The 19,878-nt window shown below is 45.9% G+C and overlaps 2 protein-coding genes across 4 annotated transcripts; one reads left to right on the forward strand and one right to left on the reverse strand.

Moving 5' to 3' along the window:
- Positions 1 to 3,284: 3,284 nt before the first annotated feature.
- Positions 3,285 to 10,520, reverse strand: tbata (thymus, brain and testes associated). Of its 3 annotated transcripts, none has more exons than XM_076028189.1 (9): positions 10,407 to 10,520; positions 9,981 to 10,294; positions 7,962 to 8,132; positions 7,766 to 7,854; positions 6,640 to 6,789; positions 6,233 to 6,314; positions 5,153 to 5,298; positions 5,025 to 5,052; positions 3,285 to 4,076 (listed from the first exon to the last, which is right to left on the reverse strand). In XM_076028189.1, the coding sequence occupies exons 2-9, from the start codon at positions 10,171 to 10,173 to the stop codon at positions 3,991 to 3,993; spliced, it is 945 nt and encodes a 314-aa protein (XP_075884304.1). In that variant the 5' UTR covers positions 10,174 to 10,294; positions 10,407 to 10,520; the 3' UTR covers positions 3,285 to 3,990. The 3 variants fall into 3 exon arrangements, with proteins under 3 accessions (XP_075884304.1, XP_075884306.1, XP_075884305.1); XM_076028191.1 differs by having other exon boundaries at positions 5,025 to 5,047; positions 5,148 to 5,298; XM_076028190.1 differs by lacking the exon at positions 10,407 to 10,520 and having other exon boundaries at positions 9,981 to 10,381.
- A 1,276-nt stretch (positions 10,521 to 11,796) lies between these two features.
- qrfprb (pyroglutamylated RFamide peptide receptor b) lies at positions 11,797 to 18,630 on the forward strand. The gene is made up of 6 exons (XM_076028194.1): positions 11,797 to 12,168; positions 14,944 to 15,102; positions 15,524 to 15,585; positions 16,439 to 16,674; positions 18,002 to 18,099; positions 18,188 to 18,630. The coding sequence occupies exons 1-6, from the start codon at positions 11,799 to 11,801 to the stop codon at positions 18,628 to 18,630; spliced, it is 1,368 nt and encodes a 455-aa protein (XP_075884309.1). The 5' UTR covers positions 11,797 to 11,798.
- The last annotated feature ends 1,248 nt before the right edge of the window (positions 18,631 to 19,878 follow it).

A 19,878-nucleotide genomic window follows, 5' to 3' on the forward strand; every position in this document is an offset into this window, starting at 1 on the left:
CAATTCTAAGACAAGACAACGACCTCTGATTTGCGTCAGTAATTTGGATAAAAAGCGTTCAAGGCATTTAGCTATTTAGATAGCAGCTGCGGTGAACCTGGGTTTCATCTCTGCAAAGCAAAGTTAACCATTACATTTTTTGTTGTTGTTGTCCTTAAAAATAGAGGAAATATTTTGCATTAAAATGAATACTAGCAATTGTACAACAGGAAAGTTATGTAGTTGCTGTAGCTGGCAAAGCACTCAAATGCCACGTTAAGGGATAGGGTTTGGGAATTAAATCTGGGTTAGGAATTAGTGTTAGGATTATGATATAGGGAACTGAGATTGGTGATTTTTTTTAAGGTTTGGTATTTTTTAATTTTCTGACATGTTGAGATTTTGCATTCTAACACTGTCTCATTCTGAAATATTATAGGACAGTCATTTCAGTGAATTTCAGGCTGATTAAAGTATTTTTGTTTTAGAAGAAAAGTGATACACTGTATTTTGGTGAGTTTGGGCTGATATGTTTTGAAGTTTTTTGTTTTTTTTATTTGGCTGAAGCGCAAGGCCATCTTTGGTGTAGTGGTGCAAGGCAGAGCTGGTCAACCCAGAACAAGTCTGCCAGCAGGAGGTCAAGGCAGTGGCTGGTGCAGGAGGAGGGGCGAGCTTCAGTTGAGGAAGAAGCAATTGAAAATTCCAACACGCACCACCCAGTTCAAATTGATAACGGACATCATCTTGGTCTCTGAGGCTAAAAAGCAGCTGATCTTCCAGGAGTTGACAGTTCCCTGGGAGGAGAGAATGGAGAAGGCACAGGAGAGAAGGAGGGAAAAGTACCAGGAGCTAGTGGGCTGGAGTATGAGATGCATGCCGATGGAGGTGGGCAGTCTGGGATTCGCCAGCCACTCCCTGAACAAGGCCTGTGGCACACTAGACAGGACAGGTGCCACCGCAGGAGTGCCGTGAACAACGACGCTGAGGCTGCTGGATCCTCCCGATCCTGAAGAGGGCTTCTCCATCCTGCCCCTGCTTCAACGATTACCGTCTGATTGCACTCACTCCCATCCCAATGAAGTGCTTTGAACAGCTCTGCAGTCCACAACTGCTATTGCTCGGTGTGCTAAACCATTGTTTGTATTGTGGGTAACCAGGTTTCAATTCTTGCTCCAGGCAACAGAACCTTACTTTAAAAACAACAACGTGTTTCTGTATAGAGATACCCCTCGCAGACAGGATAGCTCATTGTGTTAATTTGCTGCTTTGTTCAGTAGAACAGAAGCGGAACTTCTCCTAAAAGTTTTTCCAGTTTTTCTGGTCTTGTCCTCTGACTGAAGGGGCGTAGGGGGAGGCCAAAGGACTAAAGTCCATATAATCAAAACAAAACCTAGTCCAAGAAGTTCACAAAATCACGCAAGTGTCGTCTAACAAGCTACAAAATCAAAGAAGAAAGAAGAGGAAGGAACTCAGAACATAATCTCTCTCTCTCTCTCTCTCTCTCTCTCTCTCTCTCTCTCTCTCTCTCTCTCTCTCTCTCTCTCTCTCTCTCTCTCTCTCTCTCTCTCTCTCTCTCTCTCTCTCTCTCTCTCTCTCTCTCTCTCTCTCTCTCTCTCTCTCTCTCTCTCTCTCTCTCTCTCTCTCTCTCTCTCTCTCTCTCTCTCTCTGCGGGTGCACCGCTAGACGTGACAAACAACGACACTCTGGCACAAGACAAGGGAGAGGCAGACTTTTTAAACACACAGGGTAACAAGGCACAGGTGGAAACAATGGGTAATTGGGTCAACCGCACAGGTGGCACATGAGGAGGGGGGCGTGATCTGAAACCAGAGGAAGCTGTGTTAGGCGGTCAAAATAAAACAGGAAATGACGAGACAAAACCTCACCACAGTGTGACCAGACTCAGTTACATGGATGACCTTGTTGCTGTGAAATGCGAGTTTAACGAGTGACTCATTTTAATTTTGTTTGTTCTCTCTTCGCACTTCTCAAACTACATTAGAAAGTTTGAAAAATGTAGCCATTAATGATTAAATCGTATTATTTGTTCAATACAGCTACTGTGTTCTTCGTTGCAGATTTTTCTTTGAGCTACTGCGCCTTGTGTGTTGGTTGCAAGCTCTTTCTGTAAGCTTGTTTTAAGCCTGTTGAGTGACGGCAAAGTCGGTACCTCATCTCAATGCTGCTCCGCACGGGAGTTGCTGATAGCGTCACGGGAAGCAGCTGCCTCTTATCGCCCGCAGCCAATAGGCGTCCTTGTGAGAAGAATGTGTGACGTTAATGCTGAACTTCACCTGCTGATCCAGGCCATGAGATTATGAACCAGGAGGTGGTGGGGCTGGGCTGTTGGTGCTGGGCTTCAAATCCCCAATGCCATCAGTATTCTGACATACGCGCTCTTGCACACCACATCAAGTGTATATTGAGAAATGACACTAAGCCACCGTTACCGTTCTCAGGAAAGGTTGTCAGTGCGGGTCATTGTGCAGGTGATGCGGTGAGCTGAGCCCCCTGGCAATTACTCATCTACAACGGATAAAGCCAAGGTTCATACATTCGTAATCCGCTGCCGCCTATCCTGCTCTCAGGGCGGCGCTGGAGCTCGTCCCAGCTGTCTTCGGGTGAAGGCTGGGTCACATCCTGGGCGAGAGGCCATTTTTCTCACACAGGGCCCGATACAAAGAAACAAAGAGCCATTTGAACTCACGCTGACGCCTACAGGCAAGTTCGATTTAAGGGCCCAAGGTATGAGCTAATGATGGCCGGTTTATTGACCGTGCACAGTGGCTAACCCAGGCATGGGCAAACTATGGCCCGGGGGCCATATGCGGCCTGTTAAGATTTTTAATCTGGCCCTCCGAACTTGAAAAAAATTATATTAGTATTAAGTTAGTAATAAAATAGCTGTATTTAATCATTTTTTCAGTGTTCTAAGAGTAATTTAAATAAAGAGCTAAATGCCATGGAGCTAAGAGCTAAATCACATTTTCTAGATATCCCAAAATCTTTCTTTTTCCTGTGGGGTGGGTCACCAAAACACTGTATTCATGTGCTCCTGGTCCAGCCCCTCTGTCAAATTGTAGAAGCCATTGTGGCCCATGAGTCAAAAAGTTTGCCCACCCCTGGTCTTGCCGGTGGCCTACGTTGTCGCCCAGGCCTCTGCTACTGTCCAGAAAAAGGGGCAAGGCTGAAGTCTGTTCCAAACCTCCCTAATGGAAGTGACCTGTGTGCCGCGCTGCAAGCATTTTTTCCGTCCTCAACTTGAAATCCCATCAGAGAAAGGACACCCCTGTGTCAGTGCTTGCTGTGTGTTAAACTCACATCTTTATTGCACCAACAGCACCACCAAGCAGATGTGGCAGCCCCCAATGTTTATATAAATGGTTACAATCAGTGATTTCAAAACGGGTTTATTTGATTCTGTTTTCTTGCTCAAAGATGCGTGTACGTGTTAAAGAGCTCAACCGGTTTTACACGCAAAAACATGTAAAACACTCACTCACTAACTTGGTCACTGTTTTTTTTCTCTTACTTTAAAACAGATTGGCGGAAAAAGACGTTGCCAAGCGACTAAATAAGTAGATGTGGATTTGAATGACTGTCACTAAATGTTCACAGGTGTCTTATCATCTTAGAATTGGATTTATGGCGTGTGTTCCTCCTGATACACACTTTGCAGATGTGCTCTTGTTGGCAAGGTGGCAAAAAAAAATCTAAATCTGAAGTTTCAAAAATTGTTTCATGAAATAAATTGAAAAACTGCTGTACAAGTTTTATTTCTCAGAGTTTTGCTGTTACAGCTGTTAATGACTGTCACATTGTTATTTAAAGCACAAGCTTCCGGGCTGTTGTCTGCCTTCATTCAGGGTATATTTAACTAAATTCCTATCCAGCAATCAGCCTGGGCTTCCGGGAAACATCTACAAAGTAAACTAAATGTAAAAAAAACCAGCAACAACAACAAAAAAACAACATTGTCCTGATTGCAGCTGTTGCAACGATGAAGAGGCTTTAAACATCTTTCAAGTGCTGAAGTGAATCATCCGGTGAATGGTGGGGTGTTCTGATTTCCAGGACCTCCGCCTCGCCAATTTTCTCTGAAAGAAAATAATCAAGTGAGGCGCACGTAAGCCGGTAATTCTATGCTGTCAGTCTGTGCCACTCAGCCTGCTATGACATGAAAGAAGAAGCTGCCCGATGCACATGTAGACACCTCTTCTGAGGAGCACATCATCTAAAAGGACGCCCAACACCCAACACTGACATTTCAGCCATCCGCTCATCCGTTTACGTCCACGGAGGCTCTCGGGTAGCATTTACGTCATGCTTACTGGCCATTTTATTAGGTACACCTTGCTCGTACCAGGTACCTCTGAAAGTGTGTGCACGACTCCCAGGCTGGAGGTGTTGGTGTGGGATTCAGGGATGCTACTCTGCAGTTCCTGTTGACTCTCTATGATCTCCAACCAAGGTTTCTCTTTTCTTGCTTCGATGGTTGTGATCATGTAAGAGTCCCAAAAGATCAGATCAAAAGAAGATTAAACTCCAGCTGAAGAAGAGGACGGCCTCAAGCTGACGTGTATCCCACCGGATTGTCGAACTACATATTGTATCGCAGCCCTACATTATCGTACTAGTACATATAGTATTGTTAGGTATTGTCTTACATATTGTATCGTTAAGTATTTTATTGTACAGGTGATTTAAGTGGACTACAAAAAGTCACCACAGCCTATATAGCGATCTGGCGGGAAAGAAAGTGGCAACCAAAGGGATAAAAGCAGGACTGTGAGGGGGAAGAGGAGAGGTGAAAGAGGGTATGCTGCATCAAGGGGGACTTGTGCACAGTGGAGGGCTTCCTGCCGCACCTTCACAAGGGTATTGGTGAAAGGGGCTTTTCACTAATGTACAGTGTCAACTCATATTTACATACAGCACTGGAAACTGCTGCAGGCACAAGCAAGGAAAAAGATAATGAGCCATTTTTTTCCTATCCTGTACTTGCAAGAGTGGGTAAGATGAAATATGTTGCTTTGCAAAGTTACCTGGTTTGTCCTCTTTGGAAATCCTGCATGGACGAGGAAAAAGGGCGTAAAAATCATTGCACTTTTATAACAATGTGCATGAAAAAAGAAAGGGATGAAGTTTTTTTGTTTTTTTTTTCGTACCTGAGGTTCTTTGGCTTTCTCCATGACAGGTTGACAGGCGGGCCATTAAGCCCCGGTGATGCTTGAACCTGTCGGGCGGCTTGCAGATGACGGCTTGAGAGGTCGACACCGCTCAGGGCTCTTTGGATCATCCCCATCACCAGGTCTTTCTCTGAGTACGCAGCGCACCACAACATTAAGCTGAAGACAATACGTCTCCTGTGTTTATTTCCCGACGAAGGAAAAACTACAGACTCCTGCGCGAGGCTCAGTTTGAAATGTCTCAGCAGCCTCGTGGCTGAAAGCCTTTGAAAGGTGCGTCAATGTAGAACAGGTCAGCAGTCACCTCAATCCTGAATTCAAAGTGTGATTGCCTCCATTTTAACCCTGAAATCTGGCTCATCCACTTCACCAAACACAAATGCACAGCAATTCCCATTGCTCCTCAAATTTCATTTCATAGCCAGTCCGATTTCTTTGAATGAATTAGATTTGTTTTTCTTCCTCAATCAAAAGTGGCCGAAAGGACGAGGGACAGGTTCCAAACTGCTCTGAAAGAATCACAATCAAATCATTCATTGTGATTGCTGAACCAATTGTTGCACATTATATGTTTTGAATGTTATTTACGATATGTTTCCATTGATTAGCCTTTGTTTTTTTTGTTTTTTTGAGTGCTCTCTTCTGTAACGTGTCTTGGTTTGAAAGTCAAATAAAATACACACTACCAGTCAAAAGTTTGGACACACCTGTTTCTTATTTATCTTTAATACTTTCTACACTTTAGACACACACTGAAGACATCAAATACATGACCAAGATATGTGGATTAACAAAAGAAAGAAATGTTAAATACCCAAATATGTTTTCTCATATGTGTTTCATATGAAGGGTGGCTATTCTAGATCATCTAAAATATAAAATTTGGGTTATTTCACACTTTGTTGAATACATCTTCCATATGTGTTCATTCCCAGTTTTGATGCCTTGAGTGACAATCTACAATGTAAATAGTCACGAAAATGAAAGAAAAACCATTAAATCAGAAATATGAATCCAAACTTTTGACTGGTAGTCAAAAGTTTGTGCGTCTTTGTGCGTTTCACCTCTTTGTCCAGCGAGCAGGAGCCACTGCTGGATGGTGGACAGAGAGTCGGTCTGCAGGATCTGGCAAAGTATCTCCAACACCTGCCCGGAAGGAGTTAGTAGTCACACAAGTCGTCCACGGAAAGTTGAAAGCCAGCACTATTTAAATAGCAGTCACACAAGGGTCTCTGAAGTCGGCGGGGGTTCGTTTCGGCGGCAAAGCAGCGTGCACGACAGGATTACTGCGACGCCAGGGAACCACTTTTGATCTGCGGCGCATCTCTCAAGTGTGGAAAAACATATTGCTTAAAGCCTTGAATGACACATTTCCAAAAGTAAACTTTAATACTTGGTGGACAAGGTGTTTTTTTCTTTGGTTTATTGTTTTTATTAGTTTGTGTGGTTTTGGGTTTTTTTTTTTTCTTACCATGAGTTCCTGGTCCTGGAAGGGCTGCGGAGGCACCAGGCCACTGGCACACGACCTGCGCTGGTACGACTTGGACGAGGGCGGAATGAGCCTCCCGGTCTCAGCTGAATATTGAGTCTTTCTGAATGCGTAGCCTCCCTCAGAATTCTCCTGATGGGAAAACATGAGGCTGTACTTGGTTGTTGAAAGCTAAATAAACCCCGTCATTAAAAAAAAAAAAAAAAAAAAAGTTGAGTTTTCATGCTAATAAGGGTGCGAAAGGTTGCTGGAAACTTTTAACAAGACTCGTCAATGAAACACCATCAAACACATCCAATTAGCTGCTGCCCATTTGACTACTGACAGTTAGCACATCTCCACACAGACTTTGTTTTTCTTTTCTGCCAAACATTGAACGCTTCAGTTATAACAGAAAGCTCATAGAGGCTCTAAACAGAGTGCTCAACACTCTGTGTGATACTGAGGCAATCTGCAGGATCTTTGAATCACTCATTGATGTTGCAGCTTTCATCAGATTCCAGCCAGCGTGAGAAATAACGATCTTTGCACAGGGACAAAAATTAACCTGTGAGTCATGCTATCATAACAAAGTTATTAATTTAATTTAATATAAATTTCTGGCAAGTCAGTAACTCTCTCTAACAACCAACCAACCAATCCAACCAGAATCTGGAGCAACAACTGGACAACTGTCCTTGTAGAACCAGGTCAGGAGACAGCGGGGGTCCAGCAGCACCTTCCTTTATCCACCAGAACAACACAGAGGCTGAATGTAAAATCAATTTTCAGAGTCATCGCTTTTCATTTTTTCTAAACGGTGCAATAAAGACCTATTTATATTTCAGTATTTTTATACTTCAGGATGTAGATAGCTGTTATTATCTGTTTAATAAATGTAATCATCCATCTTTTTGCACAATATAGTTGCTGCTGTAATTATTCAAATTTTCCCACAGTGGGATTAATAAAGTTCTTCTTCTTCTCCTTCTTCATGTTGGCAACTCTTTTCCTCTGTGTTGACATTGCCAGGCGATGCAAGTTGGTCCAACAAAGTCATAAATCATCCAGACCTTTATCACGACTGCATCACAAATTTAAGGTATCAATGGTCCGGCATCGGCTCTACCTCTTGTTTCTTCTCCTGCGCTTGAGAAGACCTGTTGACTCTCGCCGCCAGGTCCTTCAGTTCGTCCCTCCAGGCTTCAGAAAACAGTGCTGACAAACAACAAACAAAGACTGAACAAAACAAAACTGAATTCTCAGGCTCAGTTGGGATTATTTGCAGGCATAGCTCAGGAGGCGGTGACATTGAGCCAACGCACCTGATTTGCTTTTGTCGCCGCCGACTCTGTACGGATCGTGAGCGGGCGGGAAAGCGAAGGATGGATGAGCGGCTTTCCTGTGCACGTGGCCTCTGAGGAGCGGATGTGGGAATAACGACGAGGTGACGTTCCAGTCGTCTCTGACCGAGCAGACCGGCCTACCGTTGAGTCCTACAGGGGGCAGCGCAACCGAGCAGTGATAGTTACACTACAGACACGCACACACACACACACACACACACACACACACAGACTTCACACGATTCCCATGTTTGTTTTCCAAAAACTAAACATTTTCCTTGTTTAAAAGTCATAATTCTCTTGAAATTGAACAGAAGTCTATCATCATTTTCTCCTCCATGTTACTGTTGTACAACATAGAACCACAACCAGGCCCCCAGAGTCCAAGATGGCGGCCCATTCATTTCAAAGGAGTTGCTCACCCAGCGCTAACGCAGAAAAAGTTTTTGACTTCCGCATTAATGTGCCCATAGAGCTTGCGCAGTAGTAGTAGTACTTCCCTCTATCTGGACAATCAGAATGATTCTGGAGAACGTCATTTACAGACACGTCAGGATGCAGCCAATCAGAACGCGCTGAGACACAGCAGTACGTACGACGTCATGTCGTCTCGCTGGGAATAAACTCTTCACTGGTCATTTTCTGGCCTTCATCATTTTTTTTTTAAATGACTAAAAGACCAAAACTGAAAAATCTACAATAGAAAGATTCTGCAGTACCTCGAGTGGCCACTGGGACAAAAATCGGCGCTCCGGCATATTGCGAGTCCGGTATCCAGTTCTTATAATGCATCCATGACCACAATAGATCGACCAACGGCTTTGAGTGTCTTCACACGGCTCATGCGGCGTCACCTCAGTGTCCTGAAGCCTGGAAGCAGCAGCGGTGACCCCGTGTTTTCAGCCAGAATTTCCAGCGTGGCCTCCTGGAGGACAAGACAAGCGCAGCCCGGCACTCTTCTTCTTCCTCCATATCCACTTTATTCCAGTCATGTTGTTTGTTGACAGTCTTTTTGTTAGAGTTGTTGGGCGCCGCTCCCTCACAGCAGCAAGCTTGTGTGAAGCCAACTGGGAAATTGTCTGTGACTGTCAGAACGAGTTCAAATGGTTGTGTCTCGCTCTCTGTGGCACTGTGATAAACTGCCCACTTGCGCTGCCCCCCAGACCCACTCTTACTCTCACCCCCACCCCCACACCCCCCCATGAATGCAGAACCTCCAATTGGGCGAAAGCTTTTCAGGATCAGCCATCCATCAAGTCCTCAGGAGCGGCTGCGTCGTCCTCTTGCACTTGCAGGCATAAGTGACACCAGCTTGGAAGTTCAGGCGGATATTTTTTGGCAAAGAAAAACAAACAAAACAAGACAACACAAAAAAACACATGGTGTTTGTGTCAAAACAAGCTGAATTCTGGACACAGCTCCAGGCTGCTCTGTGGACATCCAGTGGGTGGAATCAATTGGATGAGAAAATCTCACCAAAGAGAAATGCAGAAAGATTCTTGAGATTTGATCAAATCAAGGTGGGTTTTTTCTTAATGTGCTCTGTCTTTGATTGTTGTTTTGCGCGAGGTGAACAATGTTTTGGCTTTGTGTTTTCATCAGGGAGAAGGTCGCACAATGGACTCAAAATGAACAAACAGAAACACAGGATGATTTTGCAGCTATAAACTTCTAATTAATGCCTCATCTACGCTGTTTTTGTTGTTGTTGCTGCTGCCCTTGAATGCAGCGGTTGTCGCTGCTCGGCGCTGCGTATCTCTTGCACAACGTTGACGCAACAACATCGTACCTCTCTCTGAGTTTTTCCATCATCCTTTAGCCGGAAGTGCCTCACTGTACCTTGTGTTTAATAAAGAGAGACATGGGAAGATCACACCGAGGAAGACTTGATTGAAATGCGTCTGTCTTTGATCCGAGAGATGCCGGTCAGTGAGATCATTAAGATCATTATGAAAGAGGTCTATACACACACACACACACACACACAATTTGACGCACCTTGTATGTGTCTCACCCTGTTGGGGTGCGGGTTGTGGCGGGAAAAGAAGGAGTGATGGCTGAGGGAGCCGAAGCGGCCGCTGCCTGACACCAGCTTCCTGGACGAGTCGCCGCTGGACGTCCAGTGATGGTTCCAGTCACGGCTCGTCTCTCCGCTTGGCTGGTGCGAATCGGGACCGGGCGCCGCCGACATCTCTTCTTCTTCTTCTTCTCCTTCTCCTTCTTTATCTTCTCCTTCTCTGGAGAGATACTGGAAAGCTTTTCTTCCACTCCTGCCTGATCTTTTGTGTTTGCGTTGTCACGCAAGTGTAGTCCTGGAGCATCAGAAAGGGGGGGGGGGAGTAAACTTTCCGGGAGTTGTAAGGGAAGTTCTTCAACCTGCCAGTCAAGTGATTTGACCTTGTGTATATGTAAAAAGCCACTCACCTTCTTAAATTTAAAAAAGAGGGTGAAAAAAGGGAAAAACCGACAGTCTTTTGAGTGAAAAGCGGCACTGACCTCCCTCTGTGCTGTATTAGTTGCTTAGGAACAGGAGCTAAACAACTAACAAAGGCGTCTGAGCGAGCTCGGTGGTGGTGGTGGTGGTGGGGGGGGGCACAGCCGTGTTGAGGCACTCGGGACGGCGGAGGGAAACTGTTTGATGAGGCACAGTTGGACGACTGAGGCCCTACCAGGTTGACGCTGTCATCTTTAATAAGCTCGTCTGCGCATTGTTTCACTGTTTGTTGCATACTGACGACGGCACTCGTTTGCATGTTTTTCCCTCCACCGAATTAGAGCGTTCATATCATAACACTGCAGCTTGTGAGCAAATGAGCGAAAGAAAAGAGCCACAGCAAAAAATAATAACAAGGAAGCAAAGCTTTGTGGTGTTGCGTCTCTATAATGATGCAGACGCAAGCGGTAAAGAGGGAGTCGTTCGTAAAAACCTCCTGGTTGGTGGAGCTTCTACGCCGGTTAGTGCATCTTTGTGAAAAGTTTTGTCCATCCGAAAAAATAGGGACGGGAACTGACTGACAGGACTGAGAATGTGTCTGATGTTGAAAATGAAATGTATTCGCAGGATCAAGCACCCCCCCACCCCCTCTTTTTTTTAAATCAGCCATTTGTGATGTCACAAAGGTCGCTGATGCAACCCCAAAGCGTGTTTTTGCCCACAGCTCTTTGTGGAGTGGAGGAAGCAAAGTGTATGTAAATTAAGGAAGGAATTATTCATAATGTGGAAACTTCACACAAAAACAGAGACTTGCACATGACTTTTGAAGCACTTCTGAGGAGTCCGAGCCTTTTCTTGTTAAATGCATATTGATGTATCATAAACTTCTGACAGTCTCTCATCACGTACGTAGCTTTAACAGAAGAGGGTTCATTTTGAAACAGAAGTAAAGGTGAGGAGCAGTCTGACGAGTTTGTTATTTGTTCCTTTTGCGCAAATGTTTACTCATCAGGTTTAAACCCCTCCACCTCTTTCTCTGTCTGTCTCACACGCGCGCGCGCGCGCACACGCACACAGACACGCGCCCGCGCGCGCGCGGCAGCAGCACCATGTCTCTGGAGGAGCAGCGCAACATCCAGACGCGCCTCCGGACGCTCGCGGCTCTCACCCTCTCCGCTCCACTCCATTGTCACTCCATCTCTCACCCCGCTGTCACTCCTCTTTCACTTCTCTCTCACTCTGCTCCCAATCAGTCAATCAACTTTCATTTAAAAAAAAGCGCTAAATCACATCCGCGGAAACTCTCGAAGCGCGTTGCACAATCCAAAGAGCGCTGTCACTCTCACTCTCACTCTCACTCCTCTTGCGGACGGACCGTCGGGATGGCAGCCGAGGCTCCCACCGACCCCGGCCAGGAGCGCACTAAGATCACCCCGGAGCTGCTCCAGGAGATGCTGCGCTACTACAACCTGAGCCGCCAGGAGTTCATCGACACCTACAAGCTGCAGCCGCTGGTCTACGTGCCCGAGTTGCCGCACAGCGCCAAGACCACCTTTGTCATCGTCTACACGGTGATCTTCGTCATGGCTCTGGCCGGCAACAGCCTGGTGGTCTACATCATCGTCAAGAAGCGCGCCGTGCAGACGGCCACGGACATCTTCATCTGCTCGCTGGCGGTCAGCGACCTGCTCATCACTTTCTTCTGCGTCCCCTTCACGCTGCTGCAGAACATCTCCTCCGAGTGGTTCGGCGGTGAGTCCTCCTTCTTCTTCTCCTCCTCCTCCTCCTCCTCCTCCTCCTCCTCCGCGGCGGCGGGTCACGGGGATCAGCGTGCAGGTGTTCGAGGGATCGATTCGTTGTGGGTTGTGTCTGAAATGTCAGCTGTCAACCTTTTGTATCATAGCGGAAAGCAAACATACAACAGCAGCAGCAACACTTTGTTGAAGTTTGAAAACAGTTTGAAGCCAGATGTTTTTCTCTCTCTCTGTGACACAGAAGTGAAAAAGTCTGTGGCTCCGGAGTGGCCAGTGGCGGAGACAGACATTTCTTTTTTTCTTTTCTTGGGATGGCCAGGGTGAGATCAGGACTCGAATAAAAGGGGCAATTAGAACCTGGAATGTCTGCAAGGGTGTTTTTTTTTTTTAATTATTATTCTAATTATTACTGTTGTTGTTTGTGTTTATTAGCCGTATTAAGTGTGAGAACAGGAAATCTTCATCAGTAAAAACACAAAACCTCAAGAAAGTGACGCAGGCAAGTGAAAGTGCACTGCAGTCAGTTGAGAGAGAGAAAAGGTGAAGCGTTCTGAATTAACGACCTAATGAAAAACCCTCTTGTCTGAGATCTTTTAACAATCGCATCTTTTCTATAGAATAGAATGCAAATTAGATTTTTTTTTTTTTTGGTTTGGTAATTTTCTTACTTTCGCCAGAGCTTTGGAGAACAAAGAAGGCAACAACTGTTCAACGTTCAAGCTGCCTCACTGCAGTCTGAGATGCTTTCATTGTCACACTTTTGAAACCCTTGTTTGATTTGTGAATAAGCTGGAAAAACTCAACTGAAAGTCATATTTAACAACTCTTATTTGCAGAGCATATTTAAAATGCCAGCATGAAATTCATATTTAAAAAATGATATTTACAGAGCATATTTAAAATGGCAGCAGTCTACCAAAGTGCTGTGTGGGGACTGTAGGTTAAAAACACTATGACAGTAGCAGGCTATTGGCTATTGGTAGTTTTGGCCGCCTTTTTGAAACCAGAAGCTCCGTCCAGATTTATATACAGTCAGTGGACACAGTCTCACCAGCCCCACCCATAGAGCTGCACCTATATGTGATGCCTATGATGTCTGAGCAGCAGTATTGGCCAGCTGAGCTTCCCGCTCAGCTCCTTCTGCTGCTTTATCACTTCCATAGATGTAATTCATCATTGATTAGGACACCATGAGGTCAGGAGGGTAACTGCAGCCTTCAAGCAGGCCCTTTCTGAAACCAGGGACAACAGTTGTGGATGCACATCCATTATTGTTGCTGTAGTGGAGAGGGGGGAGGTATACAGAGGTATCAGGTGATGAAGTGACTCTACACCAGATAAAAGGCTGTTTGGCTTATTGGCACATTCCAATAAGCCCATGATAACATCTGTCATTTTAGAAACACAATAAAAGTAAAGGATGGGTCCAATTAGCGGCTGCTGACCTCCAAATGACCAGGACGTCTCGTGGGAAGACTCAAATGAGGCCGTCAGAGTCTAATTGAAGTTCATCTCATCAGACATTGCCCTAAATACGAAGCGCGCTGTCAGACGAGCTACTTTAAATACCGGGCTTCCATAAAAATTTAAAGGATGTGATCTGCAAATACATCCGTGGGATTACTTCCATTTACATTCCTCAGGAATGGTAAAGGTACTGCACTTCGCACTGTGAAGGTGTTTTCCAGCACCTTCGCGGTACCCAAAAGGACTTTACAATGGCCTCTCATTCACCTATGCACACACACATTCATACACCAATGGGTGGCTGCTGCCATGCAAGGCACTGCGAGCCCCATTGGGAGCAGTTGGGGTCCAGTGTCTTGCCCAAGGACACTTTGGACAAGGACAGTGTGAGTTAGAGATTCAAACTGCCAACCCTTTGATCATCGGACGACTCGCTCTACCAGATGAGCCTCAGTCACCCCAAAGCTGAAACTATGTGTGTGTGTGTGTGTGTGTGTGTGTGTGTGTGTGTGTGTGTGTGTGTGTGTGTGTGTGTGTGTGTGTGTGTGTGTGTGTGTGTGTGTGTTGGTCCTGGCACTCCCAGGACGAAGAGAAGGAGGGCGGAAAACTCCTTCAGGCCAAAGAGACAGCGGCACCTTTTCACCATCACATGTGCATGTACATTTAAATTAAAACAAAAAGTTTTTTTTCTGGCACTATGACACGATACCAGAGTAAAATTCCTGTAGCCTCTGTGGGTCTTACAGCTGCGTTTCCATTACCCCTAAAATTGCGCAAAACCTAAATATCGCAATAAAATAATCGGAAATGGAAACACCTAAACTTCGAAAAACCTCTCAAATATCGCTAGTTTTTCACCCTCTCATGAGGTGCTTTTTCAGGTGTATCGATATAGAGGTATATCGCAAAAGTGTAATGGAAAGACTTTTTTGCATTTACACGTCACTGGATGCGACATATGGGGTCACGTGACCAGTTTACTTGTAGTGAAACTGCTCCAAAATACAAAACGTTTTTTACCTCCATCCTCCCCAAAGTGGGGTCTCACAGAGATTTTTTTTTTCGAGAATTACAGCGCTTATGTGCTTCACACCATTCAATGGAAACACCTGCAAATCGCTATACAGTACTGTGTCAAAACTTTGGAAATAACGCTTTTATTTTGCGAAAAACTGTAATGGAAAAGCAGCTACAGTGACTGGACATCTTGCTTCTGTTTGGAGGTCCCTGATTTTTCAGAGGTCAGCTCCGATCCTCACCACGACTGCCTCTCACTATCTCCTCCATCTGTCTCTTCCGTCTGCAGGGGTGCTGGTTTGTAAGACGGTTCCCTTTGTGCAGACCACCGCCATAGTGACGGGCATCCTCACCATGACCTGCATCGCCATCGAGAGATATCAGGGCATTGTGTTCCCGCTGAAGATGAGGAGGCAGAACTCGCCCAGGAGAGCGTACACAATGCTGGGTATGCCGTGCACATTTGCTCACCTTATTAGCCTTTAAATAATTAATGGGTGTGCGTGTGTATGTGTGTGTCTGAGTAAACCTTTTCATAAGAGGCCGCCTGATGTCTCCCTGTGTTGGCTCACTCATCTGTTTTATTTGAGGTCTGAGGGATTTTTTTTTCATTTCCGTTCCCGCTGTCTGGTTCAGTCGACTTTCATTACAAACACAGAACTTGGCCAAATGTCGCAGTTTAGATTATTCTGGCAAAACAAATTAAGGAAAAACATCAGCGGCTTTTTATACAGAAAAAAGTAAATAGAGACGGCAGTGCCCCTCCCCCCACCTACCACCACACTCCACCCCACCTCCACATGAAGCTCTACTAATGTGATACCTGCTGAGTATTTTCATTGAATGTGTGCTCCGTCTGGCCGCTGCAGGTGTGGTGTGGCTCGCCTCCGTCATCGTGGGCTCGCCGATGCTGTTTGTGCAGCAGCTGGAGGTGAGTGACTGGCGCCGTGCCACCGAGTCTTTGCAAAGCGCACGGTCACACGGCTTGGTGTTGCTTGACATCCATCCTCCAGTTGACAGCATCAGTTCCTTAAGAGGATGTGCCTCCACTCTTAGTGTTGTAGTACCAAAATCCAAGTCACTTCAATGTCCATTAGGAAGGAGTCAGCTCACACAATTCTTAAGGATTTAGAGACCTCTTCTCAAGATTTGTGGTTGCTACCTCCAGTTGATGGCCTTTTTACAGATAAAGAGACAGGAGCAACAAGGTTGAAGAGCTCCGGGGGACTGAAGACCAGGACGGAGACTGCTGCTGGAGATGTTTTTCAAAATGACAAAAACGGTCATAAAAACATCACTAAGGGCTTCCATCAGAGGGCAGCATATTTCCCCTCTGTTCCTCAGAGGCTTTGGCAAGAGCTGCTGTCATTACAGAGGATGCTTTGACTCACAATGAGCACCGCCCCTTGCACCAATAGGAAGCCTCACATCGGTTAAAGCAGCAACAGGGAATCTGATTGGTCTGTCTGAGGAGGCAGACAAACACAAGGTTTATTTGACTCTTGAAAAAACAAAAATTCATAGGTTTGGAAAAGCTCTCAGCTGAGTCGGGACTGATTCCTCACACTTATTTGCATGTAAATCAGAAGAGATTTAATGTTTGTGCACAAACCCCAAAACCCCTTGACAAGTTGATCTGCAACATGTATATGTATGCATGAGATATGGGGGGAAAATTCTGACTGGTTTTCTGTCATGCATGCATGCATCTTATAAAAACCAACCCTCCTCTGGGCCGCTTTGACGGAACATCCCGACCCCCCCTCTCGTCTCTCCAATTGAAGGTAAAATACGACTTTCTGTACGATCACCACCACGTCTGCTGCCAGGAGCGCTGGCACTCGCTGCCCCACCGGCAGGCCTACACCACCTTCATCATGGTGGCCCTCTTCCTGCTCCCCCTGGTGACCATGCTGTTCCTATACACGCGCATCGGCATCGAGCTGTGGATCCGCAAGAGGGTGGGTGACTCCTCGGTCCTCGACACAATGAACCACAGGGAGATTGGCAAGATCTCACGGTATGTTTCCACCCCCTTCAGTGTCCACTTGTGAGATTGAAGGGTTCATTCAGTTTTTCGTGTCTACTCGGGCTTGTGTAAAAACCACAGACAGTTATTGAACTATCTGGGACTGCTTCCTGGAACCAATCAAGTATTGTGATGTTTTAGCAAAATGAAATGACTTCTGGAAAAATGAGAGGCCTCAGGCATCAACAGAAGGACTTTATCTATCAATCGATGGATAGATGTGTTTAAAACAAAAGTCCAACGTGAAGTTTGCAGTTGTATAGGTGTGTAAGGGCATGGATGGTGGAGGAAGGGGGTCACTTTATTTTAAAATCATTAATATCCAAATAATAAACCAAGCAGTTCGGAAACTTTTTGCATTGTTTACATGTGGCTGAGCAGACATGAAAAATAGCCAAATATTAAAGTGATAAATGGATATATTTCTCAAAGGTTTTTTTTTTTTTGGCATACTTATAAATGGAATTTTGAGTTTCAGAGATTAATAAGGGGTTGCTGTCTGGCAACTACTACTTAAGCAAGGGAGAGTTTGAGTAGAGATACAACTCAGAGTGAAGAAAAGTGGGAAGAGTTGTCATCCTGCCAGAGTGATTTGGTTGAGGTTCAAACAGCGAAAAAGATGTTTTGAACACGTCAGCTTCAAACGGCACCGTTCCCCATTTTTGGCACTGACGGAACATTGAGTTGCAACTGTGCAGTTGAGTCCCCTGAGGACGGAAAACTCCTCTATACAAGCTCACTGTCACAATCTGATCCGACTAGAGACTCAATGTTGGCAGAGGAAACTGTTTGTAGCAGCCTCCAACAGCCTCATTTTCTTTGCGAAAGCTTTTTTTGGATGACAATGAGTTGTGCAAATTGGGCCTTCGAAACAAAAAGCATTTGTAGAGATCATTATAGTCACAAAAGTGAAGTATGGCTGTATTTTCCTTTGGAGAGCTGATAAACAGTTATGTTTTTTTTAATGAGGAGAAGACAAGAGAAGTCAGTAATAAAGATGTGCTAATAAGAGCTGAAGTGAGCAGAAGTTATTGGAGGGTAGGAGGACTGAAAGTGATCAAATTGGACATGTTACGAGAAGGAGGTATGGAGAATTTGGCATTGACTTGAAAGATGGAGAAGAGAAACAAAGGAAGGACGAAAGTAACTCAGACAGCAGCATCAGCAGAGAATGGTGGCAGTGCCAACACCTTGTGATATGGCGCTAAGATGAAGATAATTTAGCCAATTCAGGTCAAACAATTCAATAGACAGAGTTGACGTGGTGCCTGTCCTGTCGTGGCCCTGACCTTTCTGTTGACCCCCCCCCCCCCGACAGGAAGAAGAAGCGAGCCGTCAAAATGATGATCACCATCGTCGTGCTGTTCACCATCTGCTGGGCTCCGTTCCACACGGTCCACATGCTCTTTGATTACAGTAAGTACAGCAAGAGGTGGGCGGAGCTCCGGCCAGCCGGCAGGCGAGAGTTTAAAGTGACCCCCCGCTGTTTTGTGTTTCCGTTCAGACGACCTGGAGGAGAAGTACGACGACGTCACGCTGCACATGATCATCGCCGTCGTCCAGGCCATCGGCTTCTTCAACAGCTTCAACAACCCCATCGTCTACGCCTTCATGAACGAGAACTTCAAGAAGAGCTGCGTCTCCACCCTCTCCAACTGCGTGCGCAAGCCGAAGCCGCAGGTTCTGGCGGGGGCGGCGGCGGTGGGTGCGCGGGGTCCGGGTGGGGCGGCGCCCAAGCTGAGCATTCAGTTCATCAGACCGCAGTGCAGGGAGGCCTTCATCCGGCCCCATGAGGGCCACAGCGCGGAGCGGAGGGGGCCCAGCCCGGCCGACCAGGGCCCGGCCGGCTCGTCGCAACAGGAGAGCAGCACGCTGGAGACCAAGAGCCAGAAGATCTGCACCATCCAGACTGAGCTGCCCGGCAGCAGCTCCTCTCACATCAAATGAGGAGAGATGTTTTTGCTTTATTGGACGACGTTGTTTAGATGTGTGTGTGCATCAGCAGGTGCTTTCGGGGGGGCAACTGAGGAGAAACAGCAGCTGGGAGGAAAAGCACTTCAGTGAAGGAGACAGTTGATGGCGTCTCGTTTAAATGGTCTGATTGGAAAAAATGTAGGAAATCCCAGAGGCGGCGAGTCGGAAACGATGTTTCATCAAAACAACTGCAGGGAATGTATTGACATCGCATATAATGCGCTCGCTGTGTGTGCAGCTGGCCGCAAAGCGTTGACTTGGAGAGCAGGAGAAGCTTGAGGGACTCCTGGGACTCGTTGCCAAGAGGACGCTGCCGCCGTTCCTACCAGCACGCATTCAACAACACAGTTTTTCGCGCATAAAATGAGTTTCTAGATGATTTCAGATTGTGGCCATCTGACAAGAGAAAATGGCACCTTTGACCTTGATACGGCGCCCCCTAGCTGGCACGGATTAGGACTGCACGACTTTGGTTGCCTGCCCTGCCACGGTTAACAGCAAGAAAACAAACTCCTGTGAGCAGCTGAGCAGAGACACTGAGCGGCCGTGAGGTCGCCAGGCAGGCAACTAATGTTACATAGTTCCTCACCAGGCCAGTGGAGGGCGTCGTGTCAGTGGCAGAGGTGCATCTTGTTCCCACAAGTCAGTAAGTCGCAAAAGTGACAGTGAAACTATTTATTTATTTATTTATTTTTAATTAAAGGATTAAAGGTACAAAAACATACATGGTGCTGCTTTCAACTGAGATCAGCTCGTTAGCATTTTGCTGACTTTAATCGCAGGTTTCTTAGACTGCACAAGCAGGACCACATGTCCAGGAAGGACGTACATGTGTGTTCAGCGCAACAGGCTGCCAATTACTGCCTTATTTATTTTATTTAGGTCTCTTTAATTTCATTTTCTTAATGTTCAGGCCAGAGTGAGACACACAAGTGGCACACAGAAGACTGATTTGTTCTCATGGTGTTGGCAGCTGCTAACGTGTTGTGGTCTGTTCATGTTGATGTGTGTCGATCAGGTAAACGTTAGCTGTTAGCGTTGCGGTTTAAATCACGTCGGCTTTAAGGCATGTTTCAGTGTGTCTTTGTTCTTTTTACAAACAAAACTTCTGGATATTGAAAGTATTTTTGGTAAATTGCTTGAATATTCTTTGTGTTCCTCGGTAAACTAAATGTTTCCTGTTGTGTTGAACTGATTGTATTACAGTACAAGCAGGAGAGG

This window comes from Nelusetta ayraudi, unplaced genomic scaffold (genome assembly GCF_046127955.1).
Source record: "Nelusetta ayraudi isolate G7.1 ecotype Tasmania unplaced genomic scaffold, CSIRO-AGI_Nayr_v1 ptg000022l, whole genome shotgun sequence".
In the NCBI taxonomy this organism is placed as follows: Eukaryota; Metazoa; Chordata; class Actinopteri; order Tetraodontiformes; family Monacanthidae; genus Nelusetta; species Nelusetta ayraudi.

Bases quoted from the DNA above. Each gene is read 5' to 3' on its own strand.
- tbata (XM_076028189.1), bottom strand. From the start codon at position 10,173: ATGTCGGCGGCGCCCGGTCCCGATTCGCACCAGCCAAGCGGAGAGACG. The intron at 8,133-9,980 runs GTGCGTCAAATT...TGCCCCCTGTAG, and splicing joins CAGGGTGAGACACATACAAG to GACTCAACGGTAGGCCGGTC. The intron at 7,855-7,961 runs GTGCGTTGGCTC...GTTGTTTGTCAG, and splicing joins CGGCGACAAAAGCAAATCAG to CACTGTTTTCTGAAGCCTGG.
- qrfprb (XM_076028194.1), top strand. From the start codon at position 11,799: ATGGCAGCCGAGGCTCCCACCGACCCCGGCCAGGAGCGCACTAAGATC. The intron at 15,586-16,438 runs GTGAGTGACTGG...CTCCAATTGAAG, and splicing joins TGTTTGTGCAGCAGCTGGAG to GTAAAATACGACTTTCTGTA. The intron at 18,100-18,187 runs GTAAGTACAGCA...GTTTCCGTTCAG, and splicing joins CCACATGCTCTTTGATTACA to ACGACCTGGAGGAGAAGTAC.